The following is a 17,307-nucleotide window of genomic DNA, read 5'->3' as shown; positions in this document are numbered from 1 at the left end:
AATCGATAATCAACAAACCACTTCATGCTGAATGACCGTGACACAACTGATCTGCTCTGAAGCCCTCCTCCATGCCTTTGTTACCTCGAGACTGGACTACTCCAACCCACTCCACCATCAGTGGCCGTGCCTTCAGCTGCCTGGGCCCCAAGCTCTGGAACTCTCTCCCTAAACCTCTCCGCCTCTCTTCCCTCCTTCAAGACACTCCAACTTCCAAATAAGTCTCGCATAAGCTGAGTGACTGAATTAACCCTTTCCTGTCTAATCATCAAAGGCAGTCAGGCAGCAATTGTTTACTAACTTCAGAAATATCTAACATTAAACATGGAGTATTAAAATCATTAGTAAAAAAATTAAAGAAATGAAAAGCAACAACAATCACAACTTTATTTGTATAGCGCCTTTAACGTAGTGAAATGTCCCAAGGCGCTTCACAGTAGTATTATGCGATAAACATTTGACACCGAGCCGCAGAAGGAGAAATGAGGGCAGGTGATGGTCACAATCGGGACCAGCCAAGCTCAGGCTCCTTAAGCTTTAGGTGGAGGCTGGGTGGTGACTTGCAGATTGCTCCTGGCCGAGGGTTCAGGGTTTGCCTGCTCCCGATCGGTGTTTTTACAATGCAGCAGTTGTGTGTTTAGTGCACTGAACCAGGCACAGCATTGACCATGTGCCCCATCAATCTGATGTACCGATAACTGTGCTGATCACTTGACACTGCTGACGGGACCAATTCCCTTTCTTTACACCAAGACCAAATATTTACATTTTAAGACCAGTTTTCTATTTAACCAGCGGGAAATTCTAGCCCAGCAAGAAATGTGTTGAGCGAAGTTGAAAAGTACACTAACTTGTCCAATCGAGTGCTGCCCCAACTCCAACTTGGCACGCAGAACCGTCGCTAGTGACTGGCTGAGCCAGTGCTGGTAAAAGAAGAATAAATAAAGCTCCCTGGAGCTGCCTGTGAGGAAAGAGACGAGAGATCAGTCACTATGTGGTGGATATAGTACAGGAGAAAGTCTGAAAGCAGGCCATTGCTGACAGGCCCAATGGCCACCATCCTGTGGTGATTCTGACCCTGTGAGAAGGAGAGGGGTCACTGGGAAAACAGGAAGAAAGCCAAGTGTAATCCCGATTAATTACCCGGAGACGAAGATTAATCCAGCTGAGGTGGCTTCCCCCACAGGGTACGAACATTCGACGCCAAGCTCCATGCCCACTGGGTAGATGGAAAACCCAAGCAGCCCAAACAGCGAACAGACCACAGCCAGGCCAACAGGCACATCTCTCATTCGCGATACCTGAAAGTGCAGAATACCACAGACATGCCTTCAATACGGTTCTCACTTCCCTCAAGGCTTTTCATATAACAATTCAAGAACCAGACACCTCTCCACACAATCTGCTTTACCAATCCCCTCTGAAAAATCCAATTCATCCTTTCACCTGCAGACAAGGAACACCATCCCTCAAGTGACGGAGCTCAGTACCAGTCACCTCATGCTCCCTCTCCTTCCCATACGGTTATTGACACTAGTTCTGTGGCACTCTTGCCTGCTCCGCCATTCAAATAGATCACGGCTGATCTTCGACTTCAATTGCACCTTCCTGCATTATCCCCATATCCAAAAATCTATCGAGCTCAGCTCAGGGGGAGTGTTTGCTAGTGCTGTTGGGGAGGAGTTAAACTAATATGGCAGGGGGATGGGAACCAATGCAGGGAGACAGAGGGAAACAAAATGGAGACAGATGCAAACAAAATGGAGACAGATGCAAAAGACAGAAAGGAGATGAGTAAAAGTGGAGGGCAGAGAAACCCAAGGCAAAAAACTAAAAGGGCCACTGTACAGCAAAATTCTAAAGGGTCAAAGTATAATAAAAAGGCAAGCATGAAAGCTCGGTGCCTCAATGCGAGGAGTATTTCAAACCCAGGAGAGGGCTCTGAGCAAGTTAGAGTGGGTGAGAGCTCAGATGAACAGGGCCCCAAGAAAGAATGCAAAAGGCAGGAGGCAACAGCAGAGTAGCACTGGGGTAAGTGTAAACCACAAGGTGATAGGAAGGGACAATATGTATGAATATAAAGGGGCTGCAGGAGGGGTCAAAACTAAAAATCATGGTTTAAAAACTAGTATTAAAACACTCTACCTAAACACACGCAGCATTCGAAATAAAGTAAATGAGTTGACGGCACAAATCATTACAAATGGGTATGATTTGGTGGCCATTACAGAAACGTGGTTGCAGGGTGGCCAAGACTGGGAATTAAACATACAGGGGTATCTGACAATTCGGAAAGATAGACAAGAAGGGAAAGGAGGTGGGGTAGCTCTGTTAATAAAGGATGATATCAGGGCAGTTGTGAGAGATGATATTGGCTCTAATGAACAAAATGTTGAATCATTGTGGGTGGAGATTAGAGATAGTAAGGAGAAAAAGTCACTGGTGGGCGTAGTTTATAGGCCCCCAAATAATAACTTCACGGTGGGGCGGACAATAATCAAGGGAATAATGGAGGCATGTGAAAAAGGAACGGCAGTAATCATGGGGGATTTTAACCTACATATCGATTGGTCAAATCAAATCGCACGGGGTAGCCTTGAGGAGGAATTCATAGAATGCATACGGGATTGTTTCTTAGAACAGTATGTTACAAGGGAGCAAGCTATCTTAGATCTGGTCCTGTGTAATGAGACAGGAATAATAAATGATCTCCTAGTAAAAGATCCTCTCGGAATGAGTGATTACAATATGGTTGAATTTGTAATACAGATTGAGGGTGAGGAAGTAGTGTCTCAAACGAGTGTACGATGCTTAAACAAAGGGGACTACAGTGGGATGAGGGCAGAGTTGGCTAAAGTAGACTGGAAACGCAGACTAAACGGTGGCACAATTGAGGAACAGTGGAGGACTTTTAAGGAGCTCTTTCATAGTGCTCAACAAAAATATATTCCAGTGAAAAAGGGCGGTAAGAGACGGGAAAACCAGCTGTGGATAGCCAAGGAAATAAAGGAGAGTATCAAATTAAAAACCAATGTGTATAAGGTGGCCAAGGTTCGTGGGAAAATAGAAGATTGGGAAAATTTTAAACGACAGCAAAGAATGACGAAGAAAGCAATAAAGAAAGGAAAGATAGATTACGAAGGTAAACTTGTGCAAAACATAAAAACAGATAGTAAAAGCTTTTACAGATATATAAAACGGAAAAGAGTGATTAAAGTAAATGTTGGTCCCTTAGAAGATGAGAAGGGGGATTTAATAATGGGAAATGTGGAAATGGCTGAGACCGTAAACAATTATTTTGCTTCGGTCTTCACAGTGGAAGACACAAAAACCATGCCAAAAATTGCTGGTCACAGGAATGTGGGAAGGGAGGACCTTGAGACAATCACTATCACTAGGGAGGTACTGCTGGACAGACTAATGGGACTCAAGGTAGACAAGTCCCCTGGTCCTGATGAAATGCATCCCAGGGTATTAAAAGAGATAGCGGAAGTTATAGCAGATGCATTCGTTATATTCTACCAAAATTCTCTGGACTCTGGGGAGGTACCAGTGGATTGGAAAGCAGCTAATCTAACACCTCTGTTTAAAAAAAGGGGGGCAGACAAAAGGTAGGTAACTATAGGCTGGTTAGTTTAACATCTGTAGTGGGGAAAATGCTTGAAACTATCATTAAGGAAGAAATAGCGGGACATCTAGATAGGAATAGTGCAATCAAGCAGACGCAACATGGATTCATGAAGGGGAAATCATGTTTAACTAATTTACTGGAATTCTTTGAGGATATAACGAGCATGGTGGATAGAGGTGTACCGATGGATGTGGTGTATTTAGATTTCCAAAAGGCATTCGATAAGGTGCCACACAAAAGGTTACTGCAGAAGATAAAGGTACGCAGAGTCAGAGGAAATGTATTAGCATGGATAGAGAATTGGCTGGCTAACAGAAAGCAGAGAGTCGGGATAAATAGGTCCTTTTCAGGTTGGAAATCGGTGGTTAGTGGTGTGCCACAGGGATTGGTGCTGGGACCACAACTGTTTACAATATACATAGATGACCTGGAAGAGGGGACAGAGTGTCGTGTAACAAAATTTGCAGATGACACAAAGATTAGTGGGAAAGCGGGTTGTGTAGAGGACACAGAGAGGCTGCAAAGAGATTTAGATAGGTTAAGCGAATGGGCTAAGGTTTGGCAGATGGAATACAATGTCGGAAAGTGTGAGGTCATCCACCTTGAGAAAAAAAAACAGTAAAAGGGAATATTATTTGAACGGGGAGAAATTACAACATGCTGCGGTGCAGAGGGACCTGGGGGTCCTTGTGCATGAATCCCAAAAAGTTAGTTTGCAGGTGCAGCAGGTAATCAGGAAGGCGAATGGAATGTTGGCCTTCATTGCGAGAGGGATGGAGTACAAAAGCAGGGAGGTCCTGCTGCAACTGTACAGGGTATTGGTGAGGCCGCACCTGGAGTACTGCATGCAGTTTTGGTCACCTTACTTAAGGAAGGATATACTGGCTTTGGAGGGGGTACAGAGACGATTCACTAGGCTGATTCCGGAGATGAGGGGGTTACCTTATGATGATAGATTGAGTAGACTGGGTCTTTACTCGTTGGAGTTCCGAAGGATGATGGGTGATCTTATAGAAACATTTAAAATAATGAAAGGGATAGACAAGATAGAGGCAGAGAGGTTGTTTCCACTGGTCGGGGAGACTAGAACTAGGGGGCACAGCCTCAAAATACGGGGGAGCCAATTTAAAACTGAGTTGAGAAGGAATTTCTTCTCCCAGAGGGTTGTGAATCTGGAATTCTCTGCCCAAGGAAGCAGTTGAGGCTAGCTCATTGAATGTATTCAAATCACAGATAGATAGATTTTTAACCAATAAGGGAATTAAGGGTTATGGGGAGCGGGCAGGTAAGTGGAGCTGAGTCCACGGCCAAATCAGCCATGATCTTGCTGAATGGCGGAGCAGGCTCGAGGGGCTAGATGGCCTACTCCTGTTCCTAATTCTTATGTTCTTATGTTCTTATGTATTATTATGAATCTACTCTCTGTGGTCGAGAATTCTACCACCCTCTGAGTGAAGAAATTTCTCCTTAGCTCAGTCCTAAATGGCCAACCCCTTATCCTGAGACTGTGACCCCTGGTTCTGGACTCCTTAGCTTGAAGGAAACATCCTCCCTGCATCTACCCTGTTAACCTCCATAGAATTTGTGTTTCAATGAGATCACCTCTTATTCTTCTAAAGCCTGCATGCAGGGAATACAGGCCTAGTCTCCTCAATAACATGCTCTTAAACTGTAGTGGTGACACTGAAGAAACACTTACCAGGGCAAAAGCAATGCTGGCAAAAGCGGTCAAACAAAAATTAATTTTGGTGGTTTCTATAAACTTCTTTGTTCTGTCCACGTATAACCCCACCACAAAGGCACCCAAAATCCCAAATATAATAAACAAGCCTCCACACAGCCCAGCAAAACTCTGTAGAGAGAGAGAGAGAGAGAGAGAGAGGTTATATTGTACAAACTACACACCAGTCACACTTATACTGTAACAGTAATCAGAGCAATTTCATGCACTGCCATGTTGAGAGAGTGGGCTGGTCAGCATCATCACAATTTGGTGACGAGAGGAACAATGAACTAGTGAACATTGACAATTTGGGGACTGTTTTTGGAAGCAGGGGTGGTACAGTCGGATAGAGACCACATTTATTCCTGGTGAAGAAGTTTAAATGAGGTCCAACCTATGGAAAGGGAATTCATTCACGTTTCCCAGTCACTCAGTATCTTCACACAATGCAGCTTTCGTTGGTCCGACCAGACCACGAGATGTCGGAGCTGCTTGAAGTTTTCATCAGATTTCTTAGGACTGTAATCCTGAGTTTTTAGATCTCACTAGTGCCAGAAAGGTGCACCCGAGACAGGAGGCTCCATACCCAGGGGCCTCCATACCCAGGGGGGCTCCATACCCAGGGACCAGGGGGGCTCCATACCCAGGGACCAGGGGGGGCTCCATACCCAGGGACCAGGGGGGGCTCCATACCCAGGGACCAGGGGGGGCTCCATACCCAGGGACCAGGGGGGGCTCCATACCCAGGGGGGCTCCATACCCAGGGGGGCTCCATACCCAGGGGGGCTCCATACCCAGGGAGGGGGTTAAGTGACAGGACCCCTCCCCCCCTCTCCCTCTCCCCCTCCCCCTCGCTCCGTGCAGTGCCTGTAAGGAGTGAGGGGGATCCGTACTTTATCAGCAAAGGTTAGTGACAGGATCCCGGGAGTTCTCGGGGTCAGGGAATGGACGATCCCGGGAGTTCTCGGGGTCAGGGAATGGACGATCCCGGAGTTTTCGGGGTGGAGATTAGAGAGAGGCCGTGCAAGGCTGTGAAGGGATTTAAACCCGAGAATGAGATTTTTAAATTGGAGGTGTTGGTGGACTGAGAGTCGATGAAGATCAGCAACAGGGTGAGCGGGGAAGGATTGGGGCAGAGTTTTGTACGAGTCAATCAGTGGCGATGTGAAAGGAAAGAGAAGTGAGCAGAACCTGAATTGCTTTCTGTTCTGGTTTCCGTCTGTGCACTGTGTGATCTGCCCGCTTGGCTCTCTCGCTCCCGAGACCTGAAACTTAACCTTATGTTTATTGCCCAGTAAAATCACCCTATTAACAAAAGCATTAATGCCCCCCGTCAGTGAAGCCATTATGTACTCGCCCATCCCATAAAACGTTTGCTTGTTGCGATGTCACTAGTTGGTTGTTCAATGGCCAATTTGTGACGTAAGCCTGCACTTCTCCTGGCACTAGTTCATCAGTTGCACAAAGCCTGGTTAGCCCACACCCGGAGCAGCTGTGATCCCCACACCCGGAGCAGCTGTGATCCCCACACCCGGAGCAGCTGTGATCCCCACACCCGGAGCAGCTCTGATCCCCACACCCGGAGCAGCTCTGGGCCCCACACCCGGAGCAGCTCTGAGCCCCACACCCGGAGCAGCTCTGATCCCCACACCCGGAGCAGCTCTGGGCCCACACCCGGAGCAGCTCTGATCCCCACACCCGGAGCAGCTCTGATCCCCACACCCGGAGCAGCTCTGATCCCCACACCCGGAGCAGCTGTGATCCCCACACCCGGAGCAGCTGTGATCCCCACACCCGGAGCAGCTCTGGGCCCCACACCCGGATCAGCTCGATCCCCACACCCGGAGCAGCTGTGATCCCCACACCCGGAGCAGCTCTGATCCCCACACCCGGAGCAGCTGTGATCCCCACACCCGGAGCAGCTGTGATCCCCACACCCGGAGCAGCTGTGATCCCCACACCCGGAGCAGCTGTGATCCCCACACCCGGAGCAGCTGTGATCCCCACACCCGGAGCAGCTGTGATCCCCACACCCGGAGCAGCTGTGATCCCCACACCCGGAGCAGCTCTGGGCCCCACACCCGGAGCAGCTCTGGGCCCCACACCCGGAGCAGCTCTGGGCCCCACACCCGGAGCAGCTCTGGGCCCCACACCCGGAGCAGCTCTGGGCCCCACACCCGGAGCAGCTCTGGGCCCCACACCCGGAGCAGCTCTGGGCCCCACACCCGGAGCAGCTCTGGGCCCCACACCCGGAGCAGCTCTGGGCCCCACACCCGGAGCAGCTCTGGGCCCCACACCCGGAGCAGCTCTGGGCCCCACACCTGGAGCAGCTCTGGGCCCCACACCCGGAGCAGCTCTGATCCCCACACCCGGAGCTCTGGGCCCCACACCCGGAGCAGCTCTGGGCCCCACACCCGGAGCAGCTCTGGGCCCCACACCTGGAGCAGCTCTGGGCCCACACCCGGAGCAGCTCTGATCCCCACACCCGGAGCAGCTCTGATCCCCACACCCGGAGCAGCTCTGATCCCCACACCCGGAGCAGCTCTGATCCCCACACCCGGAGCAGCTCTGATCCCCACACCCGGAGCAGCTCTGATCCCCACACCCGGAGCAGCTCTGATCCCCACACCCGGAGCAGCTCTGATCCCCACACCCGGAGCAGCTCTGATCCCCACACCCGGAGCAGCTCTGATCCCCACACCCGGAGCAGCTCTGATCCCCACACCCGGAGCAGCTCTGGGCCCCACACCCGGAGCAGCTCTGGGCCCCACACCCGGAGCAGCTGTGATCCCCACACCCGGAGCAGCTGTGATCCCCACACCCGGAGCAGCTCTGATCCCCACACCCGGAGCAGCTGTGATCCCCACACCCGGAGCAGCCGTGGGCCCCACACCCGGAGCAGCTGTGATCCCCACACCCGGAGCAGCTGTGATCCCCACACCCGGAGCAGCTGTGATCCCCACACCCGGAGCAGCTGTGATCCCCACACCCGGAGCAGCTGTGATCCCCACACCCGGAGCAGCTGTGATCCCCACACCCGGAGCAGCCGTGGGCCCCACACCCGGAGCAGCTGTGATCCCCACACCCGGAGCAGCTGTGATCCCCACACCCGGAGCAGCTCTGGGCCCCACACCTGGAGCAGCTCTGATCCCCACACCCGGAGCAGCTCTGATCCCCACACCCGGAGCAGCTCTGATCCCCACACCCGGAGCAGCTCTGATCCCCACACCCGGAGCAGCTCTGATCCCCACACCCGGAGCACTGTGAGCAGTTCTGGGCCCACACCCGGAGCACTGGGAGCAGCTCCATGCCCCACACCCGGAGCACTGGGAGCAGCTCCATGCCCCACACCCGGAGCACTGGGAGCAGCTCCATGCCCCACACCCGGAGCACTGGGAGCAGCTCCATGCCCCACACCCGGAGCACTGGGAGCAGCTCCATGCCCCACACCTCAGGGAGGGTATATTGGCCTTGGAGCAAGTGCAGCGTGGGTTTACCAGATACCCGCACTCCAAGGGTTAAGTTACGAGGGGAGATTACACAAATTAGGGTTAAGGGTTGATCTGATCGAAGTTTTCAGGTATTCAGGGGAACAGAGAGGGTCGATAGAGAGAGACTATTCCCGCTGGTTGGGGAGTCTGGGACTAGGGACAGAGTCTAAACATTAGAGCCAGACCTTTCAGGAGTGAAATTAGGGAACACTTCTACACACACAGGGTGGGAGAGGTTTGGAACTCTCTTCCACAAACGGCAATTGATGCTGGGTCAATTGTTAATTTTAAATTGGAGATTGATAGCTTTCTGTTAAACAAAGGTATTGAGGGATATGGGGCAAAGGCGGGTATATGGAGTTAGGTCGCAGATCAGCCCCGATCTCATTGAATGGTGGAGCAGGCTCGAGGGGCTGAATGGCCGACTCCTGTTCTTATGTCAGGGAGACCAGTGGTTAGATTCAGAGTAAACTCAGACGAGCTACACTCTTGGCCCTTCTCTGTGCGTTAATGCATTTGGGGAGGACTAACAAGGCAAAGGAATACACATTAAATGGTACAACATTGAAATGTGTAGCTGAACAAAGGGACCTGGGAGTGCAGGTCCACAGATCCCTGAAGGTAGCAGGCCGGGTAGATAAGGTGGTGAAGAAGGCGTACGGAATACTTACCTTTATTATCGAGGCATGGAATACAAGAGCAGGTGGGTTATGCTTGAACTGTATAAAACACTGGTTAGGCCACAGCTGGAGTACTGCGTGCAGTTCTGGTCACCACATTACAGGAAAGATGTGATTGCACTGGAGAGGGTACAGAGGAGATTTACAAGGATGTTGCCAGGACTGGAGAATTTTGGTTATGAGGAAAGATTGGATAGGCTGGGTCTGTTTTCTTTGGAACAGAGGAGGCTGAATGGAGAGCTTACTGAGGTGTATAAAATGATGAGGGGCCTAGATAGAGTGGATAGGAAGGACCTTTTTCCTTTAGCAGAGGGGTCAATAACCAGGGGGCATAGATTTAAAGTCATTGGGGGGAGGTTTAGAGGGGATTTGAGGGGAAATTTTTTCCACCCAAAAGGATGGTGGGGTCTGGAACTCACTGCCTGAAAGGGTGGTAGAGGCAGAAACCCTCACCACATTTAAAAAGTACTTGGATGTGCACCTGAAGTGCCGTAACCCACAGGGCTACGGACCGAGAGCTGGAAAGTGGGATTAGGCTGGGTAGCTCTTTGTCGGCCGGTGCGGACACGATGGGCCGAATGGCCTCCTTCCGTGCTGTAAATGTCTCTGATTCTACCTCGATCCAGCCTTTAATAGACCAGACCTTCACATTTAGTACCTGGCTCGTTGAGTGTTATTCTATATTGCAGCAGTGTTTCATAAATGAGAAACGAAGCAAGGTCCAGAAATCCAGTATTATATAAGATTTGCTTTTCCTTGGAACAAACATGAGCCCAAGAGGATGATGAGATGAAGTTCCTCAGAAAGCCCGTCTTAAATTATTCAAGATATAAAGAGTACTGAAGGGCAGAGGAGGGTCACTTTATAACCATTACAGCAGCAAACCGATTCACATCTAATCAGCCCAGCACAGCTTTCCATTCAGCAAATAATTCACAATGTCCCTGTGCAGGCTTGCGGGAGAACGGAGTGCTCTAATTCTCTTCCCTCCCAACCAGTGGACACAACCTCCTGCTTTGTTACAAATTGGAGAGGACACAAATTTAAATTAATTATAAAGAATAGTTTTCTAAATGACCGCTTAATTATGTAGAGGGTGGCTTCAGTCACATTGTTGAAGCAGAATTTTTTTAATAAAATGAGTTGCTTGAAAAATGGAATAGTGGAAAGATTATGGGAGAGAAACGGATTAGACCAACAGACTGAGCCAGACTCGATGGGCCACATGGTCTGGTTCGATGCTGCCACACTGTGGGGGAAATTGCTGCGGTTATTACAGTTTACCCTTGCTGCCAGATGCATAGTTATGGGTCAAGTTTGAGACGGAAGGTATTTTGCCCAGGTTCAGGTCAGAGCAGAGCCTGCTAACTTCACCATTTCTGATCGGCATCAAAGTCACGTGGGCCTTTCCAGTTCCCATGGCAATTTCAGCTCAATAGAAACAGATTGTGCTTTCACCTGGGGATCTGGCCTTCAACACAGCCGACCATTGGACTGAAACTCTCCATTGCAACCTCACCAAGGCTTATGATTTCCTCTGCAAATTGTGGCTTCGGACATTACAGAATGATACCGCACAGGAGGCGGCCATTGGGCCCATCGAGCCTGTACCTGCTCTGTGACAGAGCGATCCAATCAGTCCCACTCCCCCCGCTCTTTCCCCATAGTCCAGCATACTTATGTTTAAATGAGAAATTTAAATATGTAAAAGAATTGCACGACATAAACATTAACATTCATCCTTAAATTCTACAGAAGAGCAAGGAAGGGACCTTCCCCCAAAGGGCAGCATCTGGACGATAAAGCAGCAGCTCAGTCCCTGCCAACGCACAACACGGTCATGCATGCCCTCCCGACAGAAATTGCCAGAATCATTTGCATTCCACAAATACAAGAGGTGGACACTAAAAAAAAATGCTGCCACTTTGAAGAAAGGGAAGAAATGGAGGGGTGTAAAATGTGGTCTTACGTTTGAGTATCCACGGACACACATAATCTGCTGCAGGAGTGCAGAGAAGGAGGTAAAAATGCCAACTCCTCCTCCGAAACACATCATCAGGATCAGGTAGGCCTTGTTCTTCAGCAACTGCAAGTTAAAAATCAAAACGCAAGTTAGAACATGCTGACAAACCCACTTCTTGCAACAGGACAGCACATGTTTTCAATCAGCATAACAGTCACTGCTTAATCTCATCACGACAATCTGACAATATTTCACCTCAATGATTTGGTCTCTCTGACAGTGGACAGACAGACTGATGGTAGTTTATGCTCGAATGTTGCAGCAAGTGCCCATAGCTAGAATGGCAAACTCAATGAACTGGGGCTGGAACTAGCTTCGGAGAAATCAGTTCAAGCTTCAGTTACTGGGGCTCTTGCAGTCAGTCAGGATTATGTGCAGCCAAAGTTCACATAAATCATCGACTTTGTGATCAACTGCAAACCAAAATTAGAGATAAGGGATGACAGAAAAAGCAAGGACACGGAAACCCCTTTTATTAATGTTAATGTTTAGGCTTCGACTCATCTGGCTGCATGAATACAAGAATCTTTTTGTCAATTCAGTTCTTGGTTTGTATTTATGTCAGTCAGTGGTTATAGTGCTACTGCAAAACAGTATCATCAAATGGTGAGTGAGAGAGAGGAGTGAGAGAGAGAGAGAGAGAGAGAGGAGTGAGAGAGAGAGAGAGAGAGAGAGAGAGAGAGAGAGGAGAGGAGAGGAGAGGAGAGGAGAGGAGAGGAGAGGAGGAGAGGAGGAGAGGAGAGGAGAGGAGAGGAGAGAGAGGAGAGGAGAGAGAGGAGAGGAGAGAGAGGAGAGGAGAGAGACAGAGAGAGGAGAGGAGAGAGACAGAGAGAGAGAGAGAGACAGAGAGAGAGAGAGAGACAGAGAGAGAGAGAGAGACAGAGAGAGAGAGAGAGACAGAGAGAGAGAGAGACAGAGAGAGAGAGAGAGACAGAGAGAGAGAGAGACAGAGAGAGAGAGAGACAGAGAGAGAGAGAGACAGAGAGAGAGAGAGACAGAGAGAGAGAGAGACAGAGAGAGAGAGAGACAGAGAGAGAGAGAGACAGAGAGAGAGAGAGACAGAGAGAGAGAGAGACAGAGAGAGAGAGAGACAGAGAGAGAGAGAGACAGAGAGAGAGAGAGACAGAGAGAGAGAGAGACAGAGAGAGAGAGAGACAGAGAGAGAGAGAGACAGAGAGAGAGAGAGACAGAGAGAGAGAGAGACAGAGAGAGAGAGAGACAGAGAGAGAGAGAGACAGAGAGAGAGAGAGACAGAGAGAGAGAGAGACAGAGAGAGAGAGAGACAGAGAGAGAGAGAGACAGAGAGAGAGAGAGACAGAGAGAGAGAGAGAGACAGAGAGAGAGAGAGACAGAGAGAGAGAGAGACAGAGAGAGAGAGAGAGAGAGAGAGAGAGAGACAGAGAGAGAGAGAGACAGAGAGAGAGAGAGACAGAGAGAGAGAGAGACAGAGAGAGAGAGAGACAGAGAGAGAGAGAGACAGAGAGAGAGAGAGACAGAGAGAGAGAGAGACAGAGAGAGAGAGAGACAGAGAGAGAGAGAGACAGAGAGAGAGAGAGACAGAGAGAGAGAGACAGAGAGAGAGAGACAGAGAGAGAGAGACAGAGAGAGAGAGACAGAGAGAGAGGCGAGAGAGAGAGGCGAGAGAGAGAGGCGAGAGAGAGAGGCGAGAGAGAGAGGAGCGAGAGAGAGAGGAGCGAGAGAGAGGAGCGAGAGAGAGGAGCGAGAGAGAGGAGCGAGAGAGAGGAGCGAGAGAGAGGAGCGAGAGAGAGGAGCGAGAGAGAGGAGCGAGAGAGAGGAGCGAGAGAGAGGAGCGAGAGAGAGGAGCGAGAGAGAGGAGCGAGAGAGAGGAGCGAGAGAGAGGAGCGAGAGAGAGGAGCGAGAGAGAGGAGCGAGAGAGAGGAGCGAGAGAGAGGAGCGAGAGAGAGGAGCGAGAGAGAGGAGCGAGAGAGAGGAGCGAGAGAGAGGAGCGAGAGAGAGGAGCGAGAGAGAGGAGCGAGAGAGAGGAGCGAGAGAGAGGAGCGAGAGAGAGGAGCGAGAGAGAGGAGCGAGAGAGAGGAGCGAGAGAGAGGAGCGAGAGAGAGGAGCGAGAGAGAGGAGCGAGAGAGAGGAGCGAGAGAGAGGAGCGAGAGAGAGGAGCGAGAGAGAGGAGCGAGAGAGAGGAGCGAGAGAGAGGAGCGAGAGAGAGGAGCGAGAGAGAGGAGCGAGAGAGAGGAGCGAGAGAGAGGAGCGAGAGAGAGGAGCGAGAGCGAGGAGCGAGAGCGAGAGAGAGGAGCGAGGAGCGAGAGTGAGGAGTGAGAGAGAGGAGTGAGAGAGAGGAGTGAGAGAGAGGAGTGAGAGAGAGGAGTGAGAGAGAGGAGTGAGAGAGAGGAATGAGAGAGAGGAATGAGAGAGAGGAATGAGAGAGAGTAATGAGAGCGAGGAGTGAGGAGCGAGGAGTGAGGAGCGAGGAGAGAGGAGCGAGAGAGAGGAGCGAGAGAGAGGAGCGAGGAGCGAGAGCGAGGAGCGAGAGCGAGGAGCGAGAGCGAGGACGAGGAGCGAGAGCGAGAGCAGTGAGAGAGAGGAGTGAGAGCGAGGAGTGAGAGCGAGGAGTGAGAGCGAGAGCGAGGAGTGAGAGGAGTGAGAGAGAGGAGTGAGAGAGAGGAGTGAGAGAGAGGAGTGAGAGAGAGGAGTGAGAGAGAGGAGAGAGAGCGAGGAGTGAGAGCGAGAGTGAGGAGTGAGAGAGAGGAGTGAGAGAGAGGAGTGAGAGCGAGGAGTGAGAGAGAGGAGTGAGAGAGAGGAGTGAGAGTGAGGAGTGAGAGTGAGGAGTGAGAGTGAGAGTGAGAGTGAGAGTGAGAGTGAGAGTGAGGAGTGAGGAGTGAGGAGTGAGAGCGAGGAGTGAGAGTTTGTGCACCATTAGCAAATGGGGTCGGAGCATACCCCGTCCCTGAAAGCGATTAGTTTACAAGAGCCCGCTAAGTAGGAGGTGTTGTTTATATGGGAAATAAATGAGCCATTTCACCTTCACACCCTTCGGGCTTACTGTCTATACCTGAACTTACAGCATCATCTAAACAATTGCCCTTCAATGAAGAATGCAGTTATGCAATGCCGTTGCTGCCTTAGTGCGACAAAGGTGAAATTGTCCAATCGATATACCAGTCGATACAATCTGTTTCACCTGAAGATAGTTACTTGGTTTAAATGGTTTCATTTTGACTCAGTCATGATAAATCTCCATGTCTTGGCCTTTCAATAACCAGGATGTGGAAAGTGTGCTTTCTGGAGCGACACTGGTTCCATCGCCTCCACTCGTGTGACATGCCCAGTCTGACACGCAGCCTGTTTGATCGCTGTGTACAAACTACCAGGCTTATTGACATAAAACTTTGCAACAACAACTTAGGCATTTGTCCGTTAAAAAAAAGTCCAAGAGTCATTGGCCCCAGTACTGTTCATTACTGCGACAAGAAGCCTGTCGGAACAACAATTCAACTCGTAAAGAGAATATTTTTGTGAGTTAAGGGGTTTCTATTTATTCTACACTGGATCTGAAAAGTGCTTACCCCGGACATGTGATCCATGAGGACAGCAGAGCTCTAAACGCTTTCATTAGTCATGAAGGGCTGTTTGAATTTTGCGGAATGCCCTACAGTCTTTAGTCAGCACCAACACCCTTTCAAAAAATGACGACAATATTACTTAGGTTACAAGGCATATAGCGTGAACCGAACCATGATCAACACCCAAGAACAAGGGATGCATTACTTTATACTGAACATGGGCTTCGACACGGCAAGCTACACCTGGTTATCTGGGTCCACCAGATGTTTCACAACCTAGTGCTTCGGGATAATATCCAACTACTCTCTTTTCTACAGCTTACTGCACAGTACAGTAAATGTATACCCAGGTATGTTGAACGTATGAGGGCTGTTCGGTGTGGAAGTGAAATATTTAAATGGACTGATGCTGCTCAGGATTAACAAGATCAAAAACACAATTGCAGAGTCTGGTTTTAACTTTCTGCTTCATGGCTTCACACAGCTGGGCCCACAGATGTTGGGCGATTCGGGACTGGATTCTGTACTTACTCAGTCGCGAGGATGAGTTGCGTTTCGTTCCTGCACCCTAACTGAAGCAGAAAGGAAATACTCTGTAGAAAGAAAAAGCTGTTGCAAGGTTGTGGACTGTAGAAAAGTTCACCATGCATATCGATACGACTATCCTACTCAAACAGAAGGGAACAGTCATATAGGACCACATGTGGAGTCACTGCTCCCTCCCTCCCTCCCTCCCTCAATGCAGCAACTAAGGTGAACAGCAAATGGCAGTACAGTGCATTGCTGTTCACTGTTTATACCAATTATTTCCCCACGATTTGAGGTTCATTCGATCAGATAATAGACTCTCGCTACGATCATGGTTGATAATGAAGTAAGCTGTAGACTGCAGGAAGATATCAATGTACTGGTCAGGTGGGCAGAACAGTGGCAAATGGAATTCAATCCAGAGAAGTGTGAGGTAATGCATTTGGGGAGGGCTAACAAGGCAAGGGAATACACATTAAATGGTAGGTCACTGAGAAGTGTAGAGGAACAAAGGGACCTGGGAGTGCAGGTCCACAGATCCCTGAAGGTAGCAGGCCAGGATGATAAGGTGGTTAAGAAGGCATATGGAATACTTGCCTTTATTAGCCAAATCATAGAATACAAGAGCAGGGGAGGTTATGCTTGAACTGTATAAAACACTAGTTAGGCCACAGCTGGAGTACTGCGTGCAGTTCTGGTCACCACATTACAGTAAGGGTGTGATTGCACTGGAGAGGGTACAGAGGAGATTTACGAGGATGTTGCTGGGACTGGAGAATTTTGGCTATGAGGACAGATTAGATAGGCTGGGTTTGTTTTCCTTGGAATAGAGGAGGCTGAGGGGAGACCTGATTGAGGTGTATAAAATTATGAGGGGCCTGGAAAGAGTGGATAGAAAGGGCCTATTTCCTTTAGCAGAGGGGTCAATAACCAGGGGGGATAAATTTAAAGTAACTGGGGGGAGGTTTAGAGGGGATTTGAGGGGAAATGTCTTCACCCAGAGGGTGGTGAGGGTCTGGAACTCACGGCCTGAAAGGGTGGTAGAGGCAGAAACCCTCACCACATTTAAAAAGTACTTGGATGTGCACCTGAAGTGCCGTAACCTACAGGGCTACGGACCCAGAGCTGGAAAGTGGGGTTAGGTTCTTGGTTGGCCGGCATGGACACGATGGGCCGAAATGGCCTCCCACCGTGCTGTAAACGTTTATGATTCTATGATCACTGGTAACCTTGACACAATTTCGGAGGAGATTTTACAGATCCGTGCTTTTCATGAAGCGCTTGTCAACTGAGAGAGACCGACAGAGGCATCAAGTCACCAGCAAAGACATCCCGAAGAGCATCCTTACTGAGTTTGTGATAACTGGCAGTTTGGGAATATGTCAATTGGAGCTGCATTCAGTGGTTGCATATTCTGAACAGGTGCAGACAGTCGAATGAAGCCAAGAACGGTGACAGAATAAAAGACAGCGAATATCAATTCGTATTTGAAGATGTATTCATGGACATTGCATAGGTTTTGAATCTGGGCTCCCTGGACACAAAGTCTGAGAGATAATCAGATATCTCGATGTTGCTGTATTGAGACTATTTCTGCAATGATGGCACTATTTTCCTTTGGGTAGCTGACACCATCAGACATTAGGACAGGGAGTCTGTCAATATTTGCTGGGTGCTCCCAGGAGTATACAC

The 17,307-nt window shown here is 49.7% G+C and overlaps 1 protein-coding gene across 2 annotated transcripts in view; it reads right to left on the bottom strand.

The window, feature by feature from the left end:
* slc49a3 (solute carrier family 49 member 3) overlaps nucleotides 1-17,307 on the bottom strand; it is a 50,198-nt gene that overhangs the window by 1,416 nt on the left and 31,475 nt on the right. For both annotated transcript variants that reach the window (XM_070873162.1, XM_070873165.1), the window contains 4 exons: nucleotides 11,495-11,611; nucleotides 5,331-5,483; nucleotides 1,144-1,301; nucleotides 852-961 (listed from right to left, as the gene is read on the bottom strand). In XM_070873162.1, coding sequence (XP_070729263.1) covers nucleotides 852-961; nucleotides 1,144-1,301; nucleotides 5,331-5,483; nucleotides 11,495-11,611 — 538 coding nt within the window. The remainder of the gene's footprint in view (nucleotides 1-851; nucleotides 962-1,143; nucleotides 1,302-5,330; nucleotides 5,484-11,494; nucleotides 11,612-17,307) is intronic.

This window comes from Pristiophorus japonicus, chromosome 2, assembly GCF_044704955.1.
Source record: "Pristiophorus japonicus isolate sPriJap1 chromosome 2, sPriJap1.hap1, whole genome shotgun sequence".
In the NCBI taxonomy this organism is placed as follows: Eukaryota; Metazoa; Chordata; class Chondrichthyes; family Pristiophoridae; genus Pristiophorus; species Pristiophorus japonicus.
The sequence above is the reverse complement of the archived record's forward strand: the minus strand, read 5'-3'. Positions and strand labels throughout refer to the sequence as shown.